At 37.7% G+C, this 22,670-nt stretch overlaps 1 protein-coding gene and 1 non-coding gene across 2 annotated transcripts; both read right to left on the bottom strand.

Annotated features, from left to right (window-relative positions):
• Nucleotides 1–7,892: 7,892 nt before the first annotated feature.
• On the bottom strand, nt 7,893–8,516 carry LOC133822949 (uncharacterized). The gene has a single exon (XM_062255430.1). The coding sequence runs from the start codon at nt 8,514–8,516 to the stop codon at nt 7,893–7,895; it is 624 nt and encodes a 207-aa protein (XP_062111414.1).
• A 13,739-nt stretch (nt 8,517–22,255) lies between these two features.
• Nucleotides 22,256–22,361, bottom strand: LOC133813145 (small nucleolar RNA R71). Its single transcript, XR_009884186.1, has one exon. It is a non-coding gene; the product is annotated as a small nucleolar RNA R71 (small nucleolar RNA).
• Between the last annotated feature and the right edge of the window lie 309 nt (nt 22,362–22,670).

Genomic DNA, 22,670 nt, shown 5'->3' on the forward strand with positions numbered 1-22,670 from the left:
TGTTTGTTTTTTAGATTGGGTTAAATAATTTTAGTGTTAGATTATTAGAGTGAGTTTTGTTTTTTTAATTTGAATTTTGTTGTTGTTAATTTTTTGATTCTTAGTGTTGATGAATATTGATGCTTTGTTTTTGTTGTTAATTTTTAGTAGAATTATGATATTTTAAATAGAAAATTGAATAATTAATAAAATTTAGAGTAATAATTATAAATTATATAGTCATTTACAATGTATTTGTATTGCTTTGTGTATGTTCTGCGACTGGATATTTTTTTATGTGTTATTTGCAGGTTTTTAAATTTTGGGATATATGAAAATACAGTCGTTAAGCTGCCCAATTTTTTATAGAATTAAAAGTACTCAATAAAATTTCTAATTTAAGAAATAGTGAATTGATAAGTTGTATAATATATTTTTAATTATGATTAAATAAAATTAACAATAACATTATGCAACCAAATTTTAATAAAAATAAACATTAATCTTGAAATTTTATTTAAATAAGTAATAAATCTTAAAGTAATTCTAACGATTTAAACAAATCTTAAAAAATTTGTGTAAATGTATAAAACTATTCAATAAAGCATAAGTAAAATATGTTATTTAATAAATACTAAATTAATATGTAAAAATAAAATTAAAAATTATATTATTAGGAAACCAATTTTAAACACAATGTTAATCATTATTAAAATTAAAATTAATATTTGAAGTTAGAAAAAAATAAGTCAAATTTAAATAATTTTAATAATATTTACACTGAAATATATTATAGTTAGATATCATAAAACAACATAATTAACTTCAAAGAGCATAAGACATTAAAAAAAACATATTTAATTTTATTTGCTTTTTTTCTTTGGTAATACGAAATTATTACCAAAGATATGATAGTATTATTATCACCTAGTGATAATATTATATTTTTTTAGTGTTTATCACAAGAAGCCTTAGACCCGTTCAGAGAGGGTGAGTCATTGAAGACTCTTACATTTGCCTCTCTCTGAATTAGGACACACACACAAATTGATTGTAAGTTTGATGATTAGTGTTCCGTACAGTGCTACATTCATACAATGTCGATCGACAAGAGCTGGATTAATTTGACAGATCGATTATCCGATGAGTATGAGGCTGGTGTGATGGATTTTCTCCAGAGAGCTCGGCAATGCGTTGACTCAAGGGGATTGGTGAAATGTCCGTGTAGGAGGTGTGTCAACGTTGAATTTAAGACGATTGATGTATTAGAAAATCATCTCTTTGTAAATGGTTTTCTACGGAAATATACCAATTGGCATTGGCATGGAGAGGATGAAATAATACCAATGAGGAAAGTGATAGATCAAAATGATGAAGATGAAATGATGGATGTTCTCAATGATCTTATGCAAAATGACAATGATGAATATGAAGAGAATGAGCGCGATCAAGAGATACCTACAACAGACTACAGGGGTGGGCAACATTATAACGATTTGTTTGCTGAGATCGAGGCTCCATTATTCTCCGGGTGTCAAAATTACACATCATTGAACTTCCTAGTGAAGTTAATGCATTTCAAAGTGTTGGGCAAAATTCCCAACAAAATATTTGATGGAATGCTGGAGTTGTTACATGATGCATTTCCAACCCCAAATAAGCTTCCAAAATCGCATTCTGCAGCGAAAAGGTTGTTGCGGAAACTTGGATTGGGCTACGAGTCAATCCATGTCTGCAAGTATGATTGCGCACTATTTTGGAAAGAACATGCTGGAAAAAGAAAATGTCCTGTTTGTGGGGAGGATCGATGGGTGGACAAGAACACCAAGGGAAAGAAAGTGCCTCATAAAGTGATGCGTTATTTTCCTTTAACCCCTAGGTTAATGCGAAAATATGCATCGAGGCACATTGCTCAACATATGAGATGGCATCACGAGCAACGTATAAAAGAAGATGGTGTATTGCGTCATCCTGTTGATGGGAAAGCTTGGAAGGACTTTGACCGAAATAATCCAACATTTGCAATGGAACCCAGGAATGTGCGGCTTGGATTGGCTGCAGATGGATTCGATCCCTTTGGTAATATGAGTCTTTCTTATAGTATGTGGCCGGTAGTGTTGACGACATATAACTTGCCACCATGGTTGTGCATGAGAGAAACTAATTTCATGTTGAGCTTATTAATTTCGGGACCTCATTCGCCAGGAAAAGATTTTGATGTTTTCTTAAGACCATTGATTGATGAGTTAAAAGAATTATGGGTGACTGGTGTACAGACTCGAGATGCAGTCGATGGCAGTTTCTTCACTCTTCGGGCAGCTTTGATGTGGACTATAAACGATTATCCAGCAAGGAGTAGCCTTTCTGGATGGATTGGCCAAGGTTATCATGCTTGCTCTACTTGCAATGTGGCAACACCATCTATTCATTTATAAAAGAAGGTTGCTTTTTATGGTCATAGACATTTTTTACCAATCAAACATGCCATTAGAAGGGACAAGAAGACATATGGTGTCGTTGAAAAAAGATTACCACCAAAGCCATTAACCATGCAAGAAATGTTCACACAAATGAGTTTTATACCCGATTCTCTTCCTGGTAAGCATGTCAGTTATGGTGGCCAAAAAAGAAAGCGTACAAAAGAGCAAGCAGGTTGGCGGAAAAAAAATATATTTTTTGAGCTCCCATATTGGGCCAACATAATGTTGCGACACAATCTAGATGTTATGCATGTTGAGAAAAATGTGTGCAACAGTTTAGTAGGCACAATAGTTGGGCTGGAGAATAAGACCAAAGACACAGTTAGTGCCAGAGTAGACTTGGAGAAGATGAAGATGAGACCAGAGTTACAGCTGAGGAAGTTGAATGGTCGGATACAAAAGCCTGCGGCCAAATTCACTTTCACTGTTGAAGATCGCCAAAAGTTTTGTCGATTTCTTAAATCAGTGAAGTTTCCAGATGGTTTTGGATCTAACCTAAGGAAAAATGTGATTGATAATGACAATAAGATCACTGGTTTGAAATCGCATGATTGTCACATCATTATGCAACGCCTTTTGCCAGTTGGTGTTCATGCATTCCTAGAGAAATCGATGAGTACAACTATTATTGAGTTATGCACTTTCTTCAAGCTCATTTGTGCGAGAATTCTAAAAGTCTCAGATTTAGAAAAAGTCAAAACTTCAATAGTTAAGATTGTTTGCAAGTTAGAAAATATTTTCCCACCTGCTTTTTTCAATATCATGGTCCATCTACTAATACATTTACCGGAAGAAGCAATACTTGGAGGACCGGTTCACATGAGGTGGATGTATCCTTTTGAAAGGTATATGAAAAAATTGAAGAATTATGTCCGTAATAAAGCACGTCCAGAAGGGTCAATAGCAGAAGGATATGTGGTTGATGAGGCATTAACATTTTGCTCCATGTACTTGAAAGGTGTTGAGACAAAGTTCAATCGTCTAGGCCGAAATGTAGATGTTGGTCCATCACTTAAAAAGATGTCGGTCTTTCGATCTCAGGGTCGTCCAATTGGTAAGAAATCCTTGACAATTTTGGAAGATGAAGTGAAGAAAATAGCGGATTGGTATATTCTAAACAACTGCAATGAGATCTTGCCATATCTTCGGTAAGTAATTAAAGTAGTTCATCATTTCATTGCATGTTTATTATAACACTTATTAGTAGCTCTTAAATTGGTTGTTTTTGTTTGTTGCAGAGAGCATAGGGAAATTCTACTAACTAGAGGTGTTGAAAACCTAGACCAATTACATAGAGAGGAATTTCCTAATTGGTTTTATAATAAGATTTATCATCTTCGACAAACAGTATCTTTGGAAGTACATGAAGAATTAATCTCTTTAGCAAATGGTTCTTCAACTCGTGTTGCGTCGTACCCTGGGTGTGTTGTAAATGGAGTAAGATTTTTGTGTTATGACAGGGACAAGAATCGCAAAACTCAAAATAGTGGAGTCTCCGTAGCGGGTGTCGAAAATAGTACTTATTACGACCAGTTGGAAGAAGTTTTAGTGATGTCATATATTTCTGGTTGTTCTGTTGTATTATTTAAGTGCAAATGGTTTGACACTAATCAGTCTTCAAGATTAAAATTTGAGCAAAACATAACGAGTATCAAAACCAGTTCGGAGGCCTTCAAAGATGATAAATATATCTTAGCAACTCAGGCTAACCAAGTTTTCTACATTGAAGACCTTAAAAATAAATCTCATTGGAAAGTCGTCCAAGAAGTGCATCACAGAAATGTGTGGGACATCCCACTAGTTGAAGAACAAGCGGAGGATGTAGAAGTAGATGTTATGCATGACATTAGTTCCTCTAATTTCCAATTATTCGTTGATCTTGGACCGTTGCCACAAATCAGCTTTGAACGTACGGGGGCTCCATTACAATTTGTTGAGATAGATAATGTTGCAATTGAGGAGGAGAGGGAGGAGGAAATGGAAGAAGAAGAGGAGGAGGAGGAAGAGGAAGTGGAGGAGGAGGAGGAGGAGGAGGAGGAGGAGGAAGTTGAACATGAAGATGATGAAGAGGAAGATGAACACATAGAAACCGATGATGACAGTGAAGATTATTATAGTGATAATTAAGTTGTAATTTTATAATATGTTGAAGTAATTATTTTTAACAATAAATAATTTTATATAGTCATTTTTAACCGATAAATGTAATTTTAATATCGATTAATTTGACAGATATGGCTGATGTTATTGCTTGATCTCATGGGGGTGAAGGTGGAGGATGCGATCCTCCACGTGGACCATCAGATATCCCAGCTGATTGTGAATGAGGTAATACTTTACACATTGATATACTCCTTAAATTTTAACAATTAATCCATATTGATTTTAAAATATTGAATTTGCATACAATAGCGCCTCCAAACAAACGTGGACGCCATAAAGGATTGAACACGCGGGAAAAAAGGGAACAGTTGGGGCGTCCTCTCCCTCTCGAGTGAGATGTGCGGGGGAGAACATATAAAGAGATCGGAGATTACAGCTCAAATTTCTCAAGAGAGCTCGGATTACTTGTTCGACAGTACACAGATCCGGACTGTCCTCAATGGTCAAAAGTACCAAATGCCTCGAAAGAAAGAATACTTGCACATTTGGAAGTAAGTAGTTTATGTAGTTTTATGTTAATTCTCATTTTATGTTATATATCATATTTACTAATAAATGTTTGTAAATTAGGATGATTTGTTTGATATTGGGCGTACTAGATATGGAGAAGGGCATATGTCTGGGATCTTGAGAGGCATTGATACTTCATGTGCTAAAAAGTATTCTGACTGGAAGTACGATATTAAAGAACATTTAACGATTAATGGGCCACAAAATCGTTATGGTGGTTGCACGGATACACAGTGGCAAAAAGCCATTGAATTTTTCCGACGCCCAGAAATTACGGTATTAATTTCTTGCTAAACTTAACTATCTTAATTAAATATATTACTAACGAAAACTTTTTGCAGAAACATTCTGTGGTCAACAAGGAAAATAGGAAGAAACTGAAAGAGCTTAGCTATGGAGGTTCTTAGTCAATCCCAGCCCTGCGCTATAAAAAAGTTAGTTAATTAATTATTTTTTAGTTTGTTTTTCTTATTTATGTTTAATTATTAATTTTATAAAAATATATGTACGTGACAGCGCAATTTAGAGACTGGGGAACTTGAGCCCATCCCCGATAGCTGGATGGATACTCATCATAAATCAGGCACAGGGTGGGTGACAGAGACAGCCAAAAATACTTGGGTACGTTAAGTTTTTTTAAACATTTTTCAAAATTTTAATTGTTTGTTTACAAAACATAATTACATTATACATTGTATCATAGGAGGAATTGCGTGCATATCGCGACACACAGCAGACACAGACAACTGATACTGAGAGTTCCACACCAGTTTCGAGTGCGCCTGAAGATGAAGACATATCTTTGGTACAAACTGTCTTCAGAAAACGACGGGGCCACCAGAAAGGATATGGACGTATCCTTAACATAAGGGACCGAACTCCATTTGATTTTCGTCCTTCACAAACTAGAGATGAAGAGATGTCTGCGATGAGAGAGCGTCTTCGACAGTTAGAGGAGCATTTCTGGACTCATTGTATCACCCCGGGATCTCAATGTGCCCCACCACCACCCGATGATCCCGATGTTGGAGCACCGACTCCGTAGGAGTTATGTATGAATTTTATTACAATGGACTATTACATTATCATGTTTAAGAAAACTCTTTATTTTGATTCAGCAAACATACTCTTATGTTTTTTTATTTATATGTTTAATATAAGTGTTTTAATTTTATTCTATTTTTTTTATATTTAATTCAAATTAAATAAATAAATAAATAAGGGAATAAATACTACAAATAAAAAAAAATTATGGTTTAGTCTATACCTAGGACATTGTCCTCGGTATATACCATTAAGATGACAAATTGGGGTTGGTTGTGCCGAGGACATTTGTCACTCTATACCGGGGACAATGTCCACGGTACAACCTATACCGAGAACATCTTGATTGTTGTCGGTAGAAGTTTTGTTCTACCGACGTGGCTGTACCGAGGACTTTCTGCCGACAACATGGTCTCGGTATAGGCTATACCGAGAACATTTAGGCTTATACCGATGACATTTGTTCTCGGTATAGGCCTTGTTTTTTGTAGTGTAGAGTGATTCTCGTAAAGAAGAATGACTAACCATACTTCTCACCATGTCTTTAAGGGTTCTGTTTCGTCTCTCAACAACACCATTCATGAGAGGTTGCCTTGGCATTGTTTATTGTAGGACGATTTCGCGTTCCTCTAAGAATTTGGCAAAAGATCCTAGATGTTGTTCACCTGATCCGTCATATCTACCATAGTATTCATTACCACGATTAGATTTGACAACTTTAATCATCTCACCTAGTTTATATTCAACTTTGGCTTTGAAGGACTTAAAAACGTCCAAGGATTGTGACTTTTAATGGATTAAGTATAAGTACTCATAACGAGAATAGTCATCTATAAAAGTGATAAAATACTATTGGACATTATAGGATGTTGTAGGGAATGGACCACATATAGTAGTATGCATCAATTGTATAGACGCTAGAACTCCAATTGGCACTTAACTTCCTAATGTTTATCGGTTTCTCTTTGATACATTCAAGACATACATTAAGGTTCGTGTAATCACGGGGTTCAACTATTCCGTCTGACACAGGTCTCTCTATTCTCCCTTTGGAGATGTGTCCTAAGCGTTTGTTCCATAAGGTGGCAGAATTCTCATTGGATAATTTGCGTTTTGTACCTCTTGATGTTTTTTTGCAAGGTTTCTTTAGATGAATCATTTGTATTTAACATATATAGTTTATTAATTAAAGAATCAGTCGCAACTAGAGTAGAATTAAGAAAAAGACTAAATTTATTATTTCCTAATGAACAAGAATAACCAAAGTTGTCAAAAACAGAAATAGAAACCAAATTCTATCTAAATGACGGTACTACATAAGTCTCTCTCAATTCAATAAAATGACCAGTCTTAGAAAATAATCTAAAAGTGCTAATGGCTTCATCTTGAACTGCTTTGTCATCGCCCACATAAATGAATCTTTCGGCATCACTTGGTGGTCAACTCCAAATGCAACCCTACATAGAAACACTTGTTTGAGTAGTAGCATCGAAATCTACCCACCAAGTATTGCTTGGTAAAGAAGTCAAATTAACTTCAGAAGAAACAAATGTGAAAAGTCTACCTTTCTTTATGCGCCATGCGACATATTTGGAACATTTCTTCTTCACATGCCCAAGTTTCTTGCAAAAAGAGGCATATAAGTCCCTCATCTAGAGTCTTTTGTTTCTTGGATTGTGAAGTTCCCACTATAGTTTCCTTATCGAGAGTCCTGTTTCAGTTGTTGCTCTTTGAGGTAGTTGCAACATGAGCACTTTCAATCTTTTCACACTTCAGTCTATTCTCTTTTGGCATACAATGTGAAATGGGCTCATCAAGAGTCCATTTGTCCTTTTGAGTGTTATATCTCACTATAAATTGACCATAGTGTGCAGAAAGGGATATGAGTACCAAATACACAAGCAAGTCATCAGACAAGTCAAGCATTACTGTCTTAAGTTTGGAAGCGATGTTAGCCATCTCCATAATGTACTCCCTAATATTTCCTTTTCCTTTATACTTCATCTGGATAAGATCAGCTAAAAGCTTGCTTGTCTCAGCCTTTTCATTCTCTGCAAAACATTTTTGAATTTCTTTAAGGAAATCCTTTATAGATATCTCATCGGACATACTGCTCCTGAATGCTTCTAGAACGTTGCGCTTTAGCATCATTAGACTTAAGCGATTAGAACATTCCCACTTCACAAAGTTTGCCTTTTCATTAGCAGAACTTTTCTCCACAGGAAAGGCAGGTTGTTCTTTCCTTAATGCATAGTCTATATCCATGCAGCCGAGAACCAACATAATTTTCTCTTTCCAACACTTAAAGTTTTTGTCATTAAGCACATATATCGAGTTCATGTTGGCAGCAATATAGTAGCAGAAGCAGTAACTAACAAATTTAGAACAAACAAATAACATAAGCTCACATAATAGAAATGCATGTCATAACATACAAAATAGTAAGAAAAACATCTTGTAAGACATAAATTTCAATCAACTGTCGTGGTCAACCCATTTAAACAAGATACTTTGCACAACATTGATGTTTAGTCTTTGGACATAAACAACAATTTGTTAGTAGTACTCTCCATGCAAAAATCAAATGTTGATAAAAATCCAGTCAAACAATAACCTTCCTTTGGGCCAGTATGTTGTTCACATGAAAACTTTATAATTATCACACATTTATTCGTGCATGTGTATTTTTTGTTTGGTCAATCAATAAACTTACTTTGGGCAGATCATTGATCACATAAACAAGAAACACACATATCCTATTATCTTAAAATAAATAATTCTACACAAAAAAGGTTACTTTTGCAACATTTTACTTAAATTAATTTATTTTAAAATAGATGACATAAAAATTAAGCGACCCAAATCTAAAATTTTACCATAAATAAATATAATCATGATAAAATTATACTTTATAATTACAATAATATATACATGAAAAATTATTGAATTCATGAATAATAAACATAAATGCATATATGTAAAGTATTCACGATATATATGTATGGTAGTAATTGTAATTATATATGAAGTAGCTTAATTGATTTTCAAAATTCAAAACGAGTAGAATATATATATATATATATATTTCTATATATAATAACATAATCCCAGTTAACATATACATGTGAACTGTAAAGCTTAAATCCAGAATATATATTGACATTAATTTGAAATAAAAAAAAAAGATAATCATTAGAAACAAATTGGACCTTATTCGGCAGATTCCATATGAATTACTATTTTATATAGGTTGATCAATGTTTGATATATATATATATACATTAGAAAATATAACCGCGCTTCATATAGTTTTTATAATGATTAAAAGATATGTATATTTATATTTTATTGGGAAGATTGTGTGGTCATGAGTCTTTTTCACCCTATCCGTACAACATTCTCCTTATATGTACACGTGGACACGTCTTGACTCCAATTTTTTTTATGATTGTGCTCATTGTATAATGAAAAATTAAAGTGCCGAAAACAAAGTTCAAACACCTTGTTGTATGCGTAATTTTATTAATATATTGATTATTATTATTATTATACACTTTGCATGGTTTTTTTTAATAAAAATTCTAAATTATGTATAAATTCTTTTATGTTTTGTGCAAGGGTTATTTTGGCCGATTATCCTTTATTTTTAAAAATTAACTTTTACTCGTGTTTTGTCAAAATGTTAAAAATAAGAATAGATAGATCAATTATTTGAATACTCTATTTTGACCGATTACCCATTTTGAACTTTTATTTTTAAAAATAAACCTTTGGACCATTTATGTATTCAAAATGTTCAAAATTATTTATAAAAAGTAAATTTAATGTATATATATATGTATAGTATGTTTGGTGTAAGGGTTCACACCATTTTGAACCTTTTGTTTTAGTCGATTACCCGTTTGGACTTCGTGATTTGTCAAAGCGTTAAAAATAGGAATATATACATAAATTATTTGAACCACATATATTTTCGTCGATTACTTATTTGGACCCTTTATTTTTAAAATGGTAAAATAAATTATTAAAAATTTATAGAACAAAGAATTCGTATTGAGTTTCGGAAAAAATATTTGAATAAAATATTGTAGATCATAATATATTTTCTTTTATATAATTATGTTGTAGTTTATAATTTTAAATCATTTAAATATATAGTTATGTATGTATGCACATTTCATTTTAATTATTATATATTTTTAAAAATATCTCATTTAAAAAGACACTTGAATATCTCTCATTTAAATTAGTTAATTAATTTATCATTATATATAAATAGATATTTAGAAACTAAGATAAAAGCAAATAGGGGTAATAGTAACTAATTTATTATAATATATAGATAGATATTTAGAAACTAAAATAAAATAAAATAGAGTTAATTACTATTATTATTATATTTTAAAAAGAGTAGAATAAAAATATATTATTTTTCGAAAAAGTTGAATAAAAAAAAGAGAAAATTAAGAAAATAGAAAGAGTAATTTAGAGTAATTTTAGAGTGTCGCGTTATCTCTTTGGGAATCTCCTTTATGAGTAAGAAAATTATAATTTTTTTTTATAATGATAGAAAATTAGAATTTTTGTATACATTTTGTAACGCCCTACCTCCCGCCATTACTAAGTGAGTTTAAAATGTGCATTTAACTCGCTAATCGAGGTTTTAAGGTAAATGTGTAATTAAATCATAAACAGAGACATAAACTTTGAGAATAATTCCATTAACGTTTGGGATCCCAAAATACTGTTTATAAATATTTACAACTCAAAATATATTTAAAGTCGACTAAACGACAAAATATGATTCTTTACAAACTTCCAAAAATACCCCTGGCCGTGGCAGCCAGGCAGACTAGACATGTACGTGTCGCCTCACGCTCTCCATACTCATGGTCAGTTGACTTTCTCCTTGCCTTTACCTGCACCACAGAACACCCGTGAGCTGAAGCCCAGCAAGAAAACTCCACATAAATATAACATATTCTTACAAACCACACATCATATAAGAAATTCACAACCAAGCTAGACATGCACGACCAAGCCGTCCCAGGCGCTTTACCAGGCCCTGGGTTGCAGTCCACACCGTAAGGATATCCCAGGTATCCTTTAGGGTCTTACCCTGGCAACTCGCACTCCGTGTGCTAAACGCTGCTCCCGGCCCCTTGCCGTTCTCGGCCTCCGCCATTCCCAGCCTGCGCCGTTCCCGGCCTGTGCCGTTCCCAGCCTGCGCCGTTCCCGGCCTGCGCCGTTCCCGGCCCTAGCCGATCATTCACATATATGCATACACAGCATAACTTAAACATATACTAACATATTCAATGGACTACACCCAACACATAATCATATAGGGCCGTTCCCTGCAACACAACTATGGGCCTCGCCCTGCTCTACGGGTACATCAGTTTTCTTACCTGTGTCCCGAGCTTCTTGAACACTGAACCCTCGAGCACGGTCCTCTAATCCGAGCCTCTCTGAGAACCTAGTCACAACACACAAATAGCATCCCCATTACTAACAAGTTCAAAAGCGTCTTCCGGAACCAAACCTGAGCCCTCGGGACCTCCCGGAACCCCACACAAAGTGGCGAAAGCGTCCCCCGAGCCCCCTGGGCAAAAGCCTAAAAACCATAATTTTCCCCTGCCCAGAAATGGCCTAGCGCCGCGGCGCCACCCTATGAGGGCCGCGACGCCCCTTTGCGAACCCAGAATTCTGTGTTTTCCCCGAGCCAAAACAGTCCCAAATCTTTACCAAAAATAAGCCATCTAACAACCTACAAACATCAACAACAGCCCTAGATACACAATCAAACTCAAGAATCACTTAATGGTTCAAAATTCTCAAAACTTAAACCAGCCCTTGCAAAGTTTAAACCAGCCTCAAGAATTCTTAAACTAAACTAGAAAGAACTTTCAAATATGCATGGAATCCATACCTCAAGATGGAATTCAACCTTGAGCTTCTTCCCACTTCAACTCCAAGCTAAATCTCCTTGATTCCCAACTGAATTCTCACAAACAACAAGCTACAAATTCAGCTTCAACCCTCATTCTCAAATCCTTAAAACAAGCTTAAACTTTAAAGAAAACCCGTGGATGAATTTCTTACCTTTGTGATTAACCTTGGCCTTAGCTTGATTCTACAGCCTTGAATTCCTCCCTTGACCTCAAAGAAACTCAGTCCTTTTCCCCTTCCTTCTTGTTCCTTGTTTTCTTTTCCTCTAACTTTCAACAAGAAGTGAAATAAGCCTAAGTGTAGAGAAACGTGAATAGCTTCCCCACCCAGCCATAGCTATCTAAATCCCAACCAAAAGACCCATTTGCCCTTCCATTTAACCCAAATTCTAACTAATCCTCAAGAGCTACTTAGACCTTTCCTATCTTCTTGCAAGAATACCATTTTCTCTCTTAGAGTAACTATCCTCAATGGTTACCTATGGTTACCCAAGTTACCAAAATACCATTAACCATTAACTTAAAGTCCCCAACTAAATTTGTAATATTTCCGAAATACCCCTAGGCTCCTCCCGAGCCGGATATTAAATCCCGTTTTGACTTTAAGCGGAGTAGCTCTCTAGGACCGTCTCAGATAGTGCATCACAGATATATTATCATTATATCACATATATCACATTTATGCCCTTAACAACCAAATGGGGCCCACATGCATATTTATTTTACTTAAACATGCACTCTAATCACATATTCATTAAATTCACATAAATTAATGCAGTATAACAATTATTGCCCTCCAGGCACACTAATCTAGGCTCCAAGCCTTATTAGAAAATTGTGGTCACTACAACTATCCACTCCTTACAAAGATTTTGTCCTCGAAATTACCTGAACAACTCAGGATACCGCTCCCGCATGTCTGATTTAAGTTCCCATGTCGTCTCCTCTACTTTGCTGTTCCTCCACAACACTTTCACCAAGGCGATGGTCTTGTTCCGCAAAACCTTATCTTTTCGATCAAGAATTCGAACTGGCTTATCCTCATAGGACAAATCCTGGTCCAGCTCTAGACTCTCATAACTCAGTACGTGTGGTGGATCTGACACATACTTTCGGAGCATGGACACATGAAAAACATTATGAACTCCTAATAAGGCTGGAGGCATCACTAACTTGTAAGCTACCTCCCCAACCCCCTCCAGAATCTCAAAGGGTCCAACAAACCTAGGGCTTAGCTTGCCCCGAACACTGAACCGTTTCACTCCTCTCAGAGGTGAAACCCTAAGAAACACATGATCACCAACCTAAAATTCTACACTCCTGCGTTCTAGGTCTGAATAACTCTTCTGGCGACTCTGGGAGGCGAGCATTCGCGCTCTAATCTTCTCAATCGCCTCATTGGTCCTCTGAACCATCTCAGGACCCAATTAACTTCTCTCACCAGTCTCGTCCCAATGGATAGGTGATCTGCACTTTCTCCCGTATAACATCTCATACGGAGCCACTCCGATAGTGGCTTGATAGCTGATACTATACGAGAACTCAATCAGAGGAAGATACTTACTCCAAGATCCCCCAAAGTCTAATACATTGGCTCGCAACATGTCTTCCAATATCTGAATCGTCCTCTCAGACTGTCCATTTGTCTGAGGATGATAAGCGGTACTAAACCGTAACTGCGTGCCCATGGCCTTCTGCAGGCTCTCCCAAAACTTGGAGGTGAAGGTGGGGTCTCTGTCAGACACTATCGACCTCGGAGCTCCATGAAGTCGAACAATTTCCTTCACATATAATTCAGCATACTGCTCCACACTATAAGTCGTCCTGACAGGAAAAAAGTGGGTTGACATAGTATACCTATCCACAATCACCCACACTGAGTCATGCTGTCCCACAGTTCTCAGCAAACCAACCACAAAGTCCATGGTAATGTCCTCCCACTTCCTCTCCGGAATCCCTAGAGGCTGCAGCAATCCCGCTGGCCTCTGATGTTTAGCTTTGACCTGCTGACACGTTAAACACTTGGCCACATAATCCACCACATCCCTTTTCATGCCCGACCACCAATATTACGCTCTCAAATCTTGGTACATTTTCATCGTACCTGGATGCAAAGAGTAGGGAGTGGTATGCGATTCATCTAGAATCTCCCGTCGGATAACAGAATCCATCGGAACACAAATTCGACCCTTGTACTCCAGTAACCCCATCTCTGAAATAGAAAAGTCCTTAGTTGCTCCGAGTAAGAAATTCTCTCTGTGACCTCTCAACTGGAAATCTTTTCCCTGCGCCTCCTTGATCCTCTCAAGGAGTGTAGACTGAAGAGTGATGTTGGCTAGCCGGCCAATCACCAACTCTATTCCCACTCTAGTCATCTCCTCAGCCAGCTTATCAGATATCTGCCTTGAACTGAACAACTGTCCTGGGCCTCTCCAACTCAATGCATTAGCCACTACATTAGCCTTCCTAGGATGGTATAGGATATCATAGTCATAATCCTTAACCAATTTCAGCCACCGCCTCTGGCACATATTCAGGTCCTTCTGAGTAAAGAAATACTTCAGGCTCTTATGGTCGGTGTATATCTCGCACTTCTCACCATAGAGATAATGTCTCCAAATCTTAAGTACGAATACCACCGCTGCTAACTCCAAATCATGCGTGGGATATCTTTGCTCATACTCCTTTAACTGTCTCGATGCATAAGCTATCACCTTACTAGCTTGCATCAACACCCGCCCCAAACCCTGTCTGGATGCATCACAATAAACTACAAACTTCTCATTCTCTGTTGGCAGACTCAATACTGGTGCGGAGATTAGTCGCCGCTTTTACTCTTTGAAACTGTTCTCACATCTGTCTGTCCAGACATACTTTGTCTTCTTCTTTGTCAGTTCCGTTAAAGGTGTAGCTATTCTGGAGAACCCCTCAACAAACCGCCGATAGTACCTGCTAAACCCAGAAAACTTCTCACTTCAGGAACATTGCTCGGTCTAGGCCAATCTCTAACTGCCTCAATCTTACTTAGATCAACCAGAATCCCCTCTTTATTGACGATGTGACCCAGAAATATGACTTGCGGTAGCCAAAATTCACACTTGCTGAACTTAGCATATAACTTATGCTCCCTTAACCGCTGCAAAACCAACCGCAGATGCTGCTCGTGCTCTGTCTCTGACTGAGAGTACACCAAAATGTCGTCGATGAATACAATTACAAACTTGTCCAAATAGTCCTTGAAAGCCCTATTCATCATATCCATAAAAGCTGCTGGAGCATTGGTTAATCCAAAGGACATAACTAGAAATTCATAATGTCCATACCTCGTTTGGAAAAAGATCTTTGGTATGTCCTCCTCTTTAATCCTTAACTGATGGTAACTTGACCGGAGATCAATCTTAGAAAACACTGTACTCCCCTGTAACTGATCAAATAAATCATCGATCCTAGGCAGTGGATACTTATTCTTAATGGTTAACTTATTCAGCTCCTTGTAGTCAATGCACATCCTAAGAGATCCATCATTCTTCTATACAAACAACACTGGAGCACCCCATGGCGAGAAACTCGGTCTGATGAACCCCAAGTCAAGTAATTCTTGCAACTGAATCTTCAACTCCTTTAACTCTGCTGGAGCCATTCTGTAAGGCATCCTAGATAATGGCTCCACCCTTGGCGCCAACTCAATAACAAAGTCAATCTCCCACTGCAACGGCAAGCCTGGCAGATCTGCTGGAAATAAGTCTGGAATTCACACACCAATCTAGTCTCACCTGGTCCAACCGACTCAACCTTAGAGGTGTCCACAACATTTGCTAGGAATTCTATGCAACCTTCCTGCATCAGGTCTCTAGCCTTCAATGCTGAAATAATAGGTATTCGTGGTCCACTAGACATCCCCACGAATACAAAGGGTACCTCCCCTTCTGGTTCAAAAGTCACCATCTTATGTTTGCAGTCAATCGTTGCCCCATATTTCGCTAACCAATCCATTCCTAAGATCATATCAAAGTCATCCATCTCAAGCTCAATCAGATCAACGGACAATTCCCTACCATCTACCTCTACTGGTAATGCCATAATCCATCTCCTAGAGACTACCAGTTCCCCAGTTGGCAACAAAGTCTGAAAACCCCTAGCATACACAACACTAGTTCTACATAGCTGATATATCACCTTATCAGACAAAAATGAGTGGGTAGCTCCCGAATCAAACAATACAGTATACAAAGACCCAGCACTAGAAATCTGACCTGTCATAATTGAGGGGCTAGCCTCTGCCTCAGTCTAAGTCAAAGTAAACACTTTGGCAGGAGCGAGATTGTCTCCCTGCTTCGGCTCCTCCTTCTTGACTTGTGGGCAGTCCTTCTTCAAATGATTGGCACTCCCACAGACAAAGCAGGCCCTGATCCTGCACTCACCCTGATGTCGTCGTCTGCACCGAGGACACACTGGGAAACTCCTCCAGTTGTCACTTTCGCCCTGACGGCCACTAAAAGTACCCCGCGCCCTCCTATCCGAACTGGGAGGAACGAAAGAATCTGGGGCTTTCCTCTTCTACTCACTGGGGCCACTACCCCGACTGGATCCCACAAAAGGAGGCACTGTCCTCCTAGCATCGCGCCTAACAACGCTCTATCTCCAGATCTGGTCCACAGCCCCCTCAACTGTAAGGGCCTTGTCCACAACCTGAGCATAGGTAGTAGTCCCTAGATCCAAGGTGATCTTCACATCACGGGCAATCATAACATTCAGCCCCCGAACAAATCTATCTCTCCTTGCCGCATTAGTCGGCACTAAATCTGGCGCAAACTTCGCCAATCGATCAAATTTTAGAGCATATTCTGTCATGGTCAACCGGTTCTGAGTCAGGTTGATGAACTCGTCAACCTTTGTAGCTCGGACTGCTACACTGTAATACTTATCGTTAAAGATATTCTTGAATTCTTCCCAGGTCACGACTGCCACATTCCTTCTCTGAATCACAACATCCCACCAGATGCGGGCATCTTCTCTAAACATATAACTGGCACAGGAAACCCTCTCGTTTCCCTCAACCCTCATGAAGTCTAGGATAGAGGAAACCATATTCATCCACTGCTCTGCCCGCAGTGGGTCTGGTCCATCCTCAAAGGTGGGAGGATGTTGCTTTCTGAATATTTCATACAGGGGTTCCCACCTATTCTCAACCACAGGCTGAACCGGCATTGGTGCTGCACCCTGCTGAATTGGCAGCCCAGTGACTTGTGGAGGGGCCTGCTGCCTCAACTGACGTAGTTCTTCTTCTGTCCTCTACAATCTCTCTTCCATTTCAGCAAACATCTCTTGCCAATTCTGTGGGGCAGGTGGAGGGTCCTGACCCTGATTGTCATCCTCGGCCCGACTGCCGTAGAGTCTAGATGATTGCCGGGGCATCATAACTATATGCCTGCAATCAATGACGCTGCTCATCAGGCATGATAATTAAGTCCAATACCACCTCCCAATAACAACAGCCAACCAAGAACAACAATCTAGATAACATAAAGATAGCATATAATACACAACGGGCCATGCCCTGACATCATGCATATGTTAACTCATTCATCATGCTCTATATGAAACAAGCAGGAAAACAGGGCATTCAAGTACATATTCAAGCATATTATTCAACCATACCAACCAACCCTGAGTCGAGCTTATCACTGACAGCGAGCGTACATGTTTGGTCAATCACCAGAACCAATAAGCCTTGGCTCGTTCTGATACCAAGTTGTAACGCCCTACCTCCTTAGAGTCGTTACTAAGTGAGTTTAAAATGTGCATTTAACTCGCTAATCGAGGTTTTAAGGTAAATGTGTAATTAAATCATAAACAGAGACATAAACTTTGAGAATAATTCCATTAACGTTTGGGATCCCAAAATACTGTTTATAAATATTTACAACTCAAAATATATTTAAAGTCGACTAAACGACAAAATATGATTCTTTACAAACAACTTCCAAAAATACCCCTGGCCGTGGCAGCCAGGCAGATCAGACATGTACGCGTCGCCTCACGCTTTCCATACTCATGGTCGGTTGGTTTTCTCCTTGCCTTTACCTGCACCACAGAGCACCCGTGAGCTGAAGCCCAGCAAGAAAACTCCACATAAATATAACATATTCTTACAAACCACACATCATATAAGAAATTCACCAACAAGCTAGACACGTACGACCAAGCCGTCCCAGGCACTTTACCAGGCCCTGGGTTGCGGTCCACACCATAAGGATATCCCAGGTATCCTTTAGGGTCTTACCTTGGCAACTCGCACTCCGTGTGCTAAACGCTGCTCCCGACCCCTTGCCGTTATCAGCCTCCGTCGTTCCCGGTCCTAGCCGATCATTCACATATATGCATACACAGCATAACTTAAACATATACTAACATATTCGATGGGCTACATCCAACACATAATCATATAGGGCCGTGCCCTGCAACACAACTATGGGCCTCGCCCTGCTTTACAGGTACATCAGTTTTCTTACCTGCGTCCCGAGCTTCTTGAGCACTGAACCCTCGAGCACAGTCCTCTAATCCGAGCCTCTCCAAGAACCTAGTCACAACACACAAATAGCATCCCCATTACTAACCAATTCAAAAGCATCTCTCGGAACCAAACCCGAGCCTTCGGGACCTCCCGGAATCCCACACAAAGTGGCGGAAGCGTCCCCCGAGCCCCGTGGGCAAAAGCCTAAAAACCAAAACTTTCCCCTGCCCAGAAATGGCTTAGCGCCGCGATGCCACCCTATGAGGGCCGCGGCGCCCAGAATGGCCTCCGTCCTCTACAGCAGCCTAGCACCGCGACACAGAAGAACAGGGCCACGACGCCCCTTTGCAAACCCAGAATTCTGGGTTTTCCCCGAGCCAAAACACTCCCAAATCTTTACCAAAAATAAGCCATCTAACAACCTACAACCATCAACAACAGCCCTAGATACACAATCAAACTCAAGAATCACTTAATGGTTCAAAATTCTCAAAACTTAAACCAGCCCTTGCAAAGTTTAAACCAGCCTCAAGAATTCTTAAACTAAACCAGAAATAACTTTCAAATATGCATGGAATCCATACCTCAAGATGGAATTCAACCTTGAGCTTCTTCCCACTTCAACTCCAAGCTAAATCTCCTTGATTCCCAGCTGAATTCTCACAAACAACAAGCTGCAAATTCAGCTTCAACCCTCATTCTCAAATCCTTAAAACAAGCTTAAACTTTAAAGAAAACCCATGGATGAATTTCTTACCTCTGTGATTAACCTTGGCCTTAGCTTGATTCTACAGCCTTGAATTCCTCCCTTGACCTCAAAGAAACTCAGTCTTTTTCCCCTTCATTCTTGTTCCTTGTTTTCTTTTCCTTTAACTTTCAACAAGAAGTGAAATAAGCCTAAGTGTAGAGAAACGTGAATAGCTTCCTCACTCAGCCATAGCTATCTAAATCCCAACCAAAAGACCCATTTGCCCTTCCATTTAACCCAAATTCTAACTAATCCTCAAGATCTACTTAGACCTTTCCTATCTTCTTGCAAGAATACCATTTTCTCTCTTAGAGTAACTATCCTCAATGGTTACCTATGGTTACCCAAGTTACCAGAATACCATTAACCATTAACTTAAAGTCCCCAACTAAATTTTCAATATTCCCGAAATACCCCTAGGCTCCTCCCGAGCCGGATATTAAATCCCTTTGTGACTTTAAGCAGAGTAGCTCTCTAGGACCGTCTCGGAACGTGCATCACATATATATTACCATTATATCACACATATCACATATATTACATTTATGCCCTCAACGGGCTATAATTACCAATTTTCCCTTAACAACCAAATGGGGCCCACATGCATATTTATTTTACCTAAACATGCAATCTAATCACATATTCATTAAATTCACATAAATTAATGCAGTATAACAATTATTACCCTCCAGGCACACTAATCTAGGCTCTAAGCCTTATTAGCAAATTTGGGTCACTACACATTTAGTAATTCTTCTATTTTCTTTAATGTTATATATGTTTTTGTAATTCACCCGAAATTATATATATACATACACATATATTAGATTGTTAACTCTATTTTAGAGTTGTTTTAGGATGTATTTTTGTGGTAGTCTTGTGTATTTATGTTTGTTTTGTGTAAGATTACGCTTGTTTTTATCTTTGTTGTAGGTTGGTGCATTGAATCATGAGAAAAATGTAAAAAAGAAGAGGAAATGGTGAAAAAAAGGAGCTTTCAGTGGTCTCTTGACTCAAAATGGTGCTAAGGACGAGTTAAAATAAGGTTTTGATGAAGGAAGGTTGTTGAAAGGTTTAAATTTGAAAATAATGGTATTAGAGTCGCGACATGGGCTTAAGGGCTGCGACTTTAGTCATGTTAGAAGCATAAGGTTGCTGAAGGAAATTAGAGCCACGACTTGCTCTTATAAGTCGTGGTGCTAGTGGAAGTCAGAAGTGAACCCAGGAGGGCATCAACACACTGGCCGCGACTGGGGTTTAGAGAGTCGCGACGCCTGAAGACCTACTCAGACTTTGAAGGGCCTTAAAAATGACACGAGTCGTGACCTAGGAAATGCCAAGTCACGGCCCTCCTATGAAAAAAAGGAATTCGTGTTTTTTTCTTAGTATAAATTCAGACTTTATGTTTAATTAGGGTTAGGTCAGATTTTAATTACTAGTTTAGAGCTTAAATTTGATTATAATATTAGTTTTTCTGCATTTTCATATTTTTTTATTTTTTCTTCAAGTCTTTGAATTTTATGTTTATGAATAATTATTTTGTTGTTTTAGTCATGTCTGATATGAACTAAACACTTTTATCTAGGGTTTAATGTAGTGACTTGGATTTCTATTTAATATTCTTCTTCTTTATTCTAATATATATACTGTTTACTTAATGCTAGTGAATACCTGATCAATATTTGCTTGATTTATGATTTTGATTCAAAATTCGAAAGATGAGAATTGAATATGCTATCGTTATATAGACATAGGTTTCATATTAGACGAAAGTACCTGTATGGCTTGTGTAGTCATTAGGTTTCTATGCTTTATGCCTGCTATATGTTTAAGTTTATCATAGAGATGTGGAAAACCTACATATAGGTTGATATCTTATATGTTGAAAAAGAATAGGAATCGATTTATGTTAACATGATATTAGAATAGGAAGAAAGAAATTTATAACTGATTAATAAAATTAATAGAATGAAAAGTTGATGAAGTTAACACCCTATGTTTATAATTATTGAATCAATCTTTATTTTTCCAAAGTTTATTTTAATTTTAAGTCTTAGTTTAAAAATCACTCTATTTTTTGACAGCCACATAAAAATTTAAAAGCATTTATTGGTAATTGGTTGATAGTCCTTGTGGGAAGGATACTTTATTTACTATCTATATTACTTGAATCGATTATGTATACTTGCGTATCATATTTTCGCTATCAAGTTTTTGGTGCCGTTGTCAGGGACATAATATCCAATATCAAAATTAATTGTTTCTTGTTCTAATTGGGTTTATATATTACACTCATTCAGATTAAGGCTGTATTGTGTTTAAGGAATTATTGGTATATGCGGGGAAGTAGACAAAATGAACTCATACCTATAGATCTTGAAATTGAGAGAACGTGCAGAGAAAATAGAAAGATAAAGAAAAAGTTGGATTTTACCATGGCTGAGAACGCTAATAATGGTGTGAACAACAATGCAAATCTGGGTAATGCAGCTGAAGTCGATCTGCTAGTGAGAAATTATGCACTCCCTACTGTTACAGGGATACATTCAAGTATTCGTCCTCCTACTGTTGAGGTGAATATTTTGAGATAAAACCCTTGATGATTCAGATGGACAAAATTGTGTACAATTTGGGGGATTGCCAAACTAGGATCCAAATCTCCATATCACAAATTTTTTAGAGCTGTGTGTGACATTCAAAATGAACGGGATGAGTAACGATGCTGTCAGATTAAGATTATTCCCGTTTTTATTAAGAGACAGAGCTAAGAGTTGGTTGAATTCATTACAAGCCAACTCTATAGTTACTTGGGAAGATTTGACTCAGAAATTCCTTGGTAAATATTTTCCTCCTGCGAAGTCAGCCCAATATAGAGGAGAGATCAATAACTTCCATCAACTAGAGAGGGAGTCTTTATATGATGCGTGGGAATGTTTTAAAGAGTTGCAAAGGAAGTGCCCACATCATGGAATAGAGAGGTGGCTGTTGCTGCATACATTTTAAAATGGTTTGGGGGGAAATACAAGGACAATAATTGATGCAGCATCGGGAGGAGCGTTTATGAGAAAAAACGCTAATGAAGCTTATGAATTACTGGAAGAGATGGCCATGAATAATTACAATTGGCCTACTGAGCGTGAGAATAAGAAGGTGGCAGGAATCTTAGAGGTTGATCTTATTGCTTTATTAACCGCTCAAGTGGCATCTCTAACCAAGAAATTGTAGCAGAATAACCGCCACACAAGCAATGCAAGTATAAAATGTCTTGAGTTGTGAAATTT

Source organism: Humulus lupulus, chromosome 1 (genome assembly GCF_963169125.1).
Source record: "Humulus lupulus chromosome 1, drHumLupu1.1, whole genome shotgun sequence".
In the NCBI taxonomy this organism is placed as follows: domain Eukaryota; kingdom Viridiplantae; phylum Streptophyta; class Magnoliopsida; order Rosales; family Cannabaceae; genus Humulus; species Humulus lupulus.

What these genes read in the sequence shown, in the direction of transcription:
- LOC133822949 (XM_062255430.1), bottom strand. Translation starts at nt 8,516, where the DNA reads ATGAACTCGATATATGTGCTTAATGACAAAAACTTTAAGTGTTGGAAA.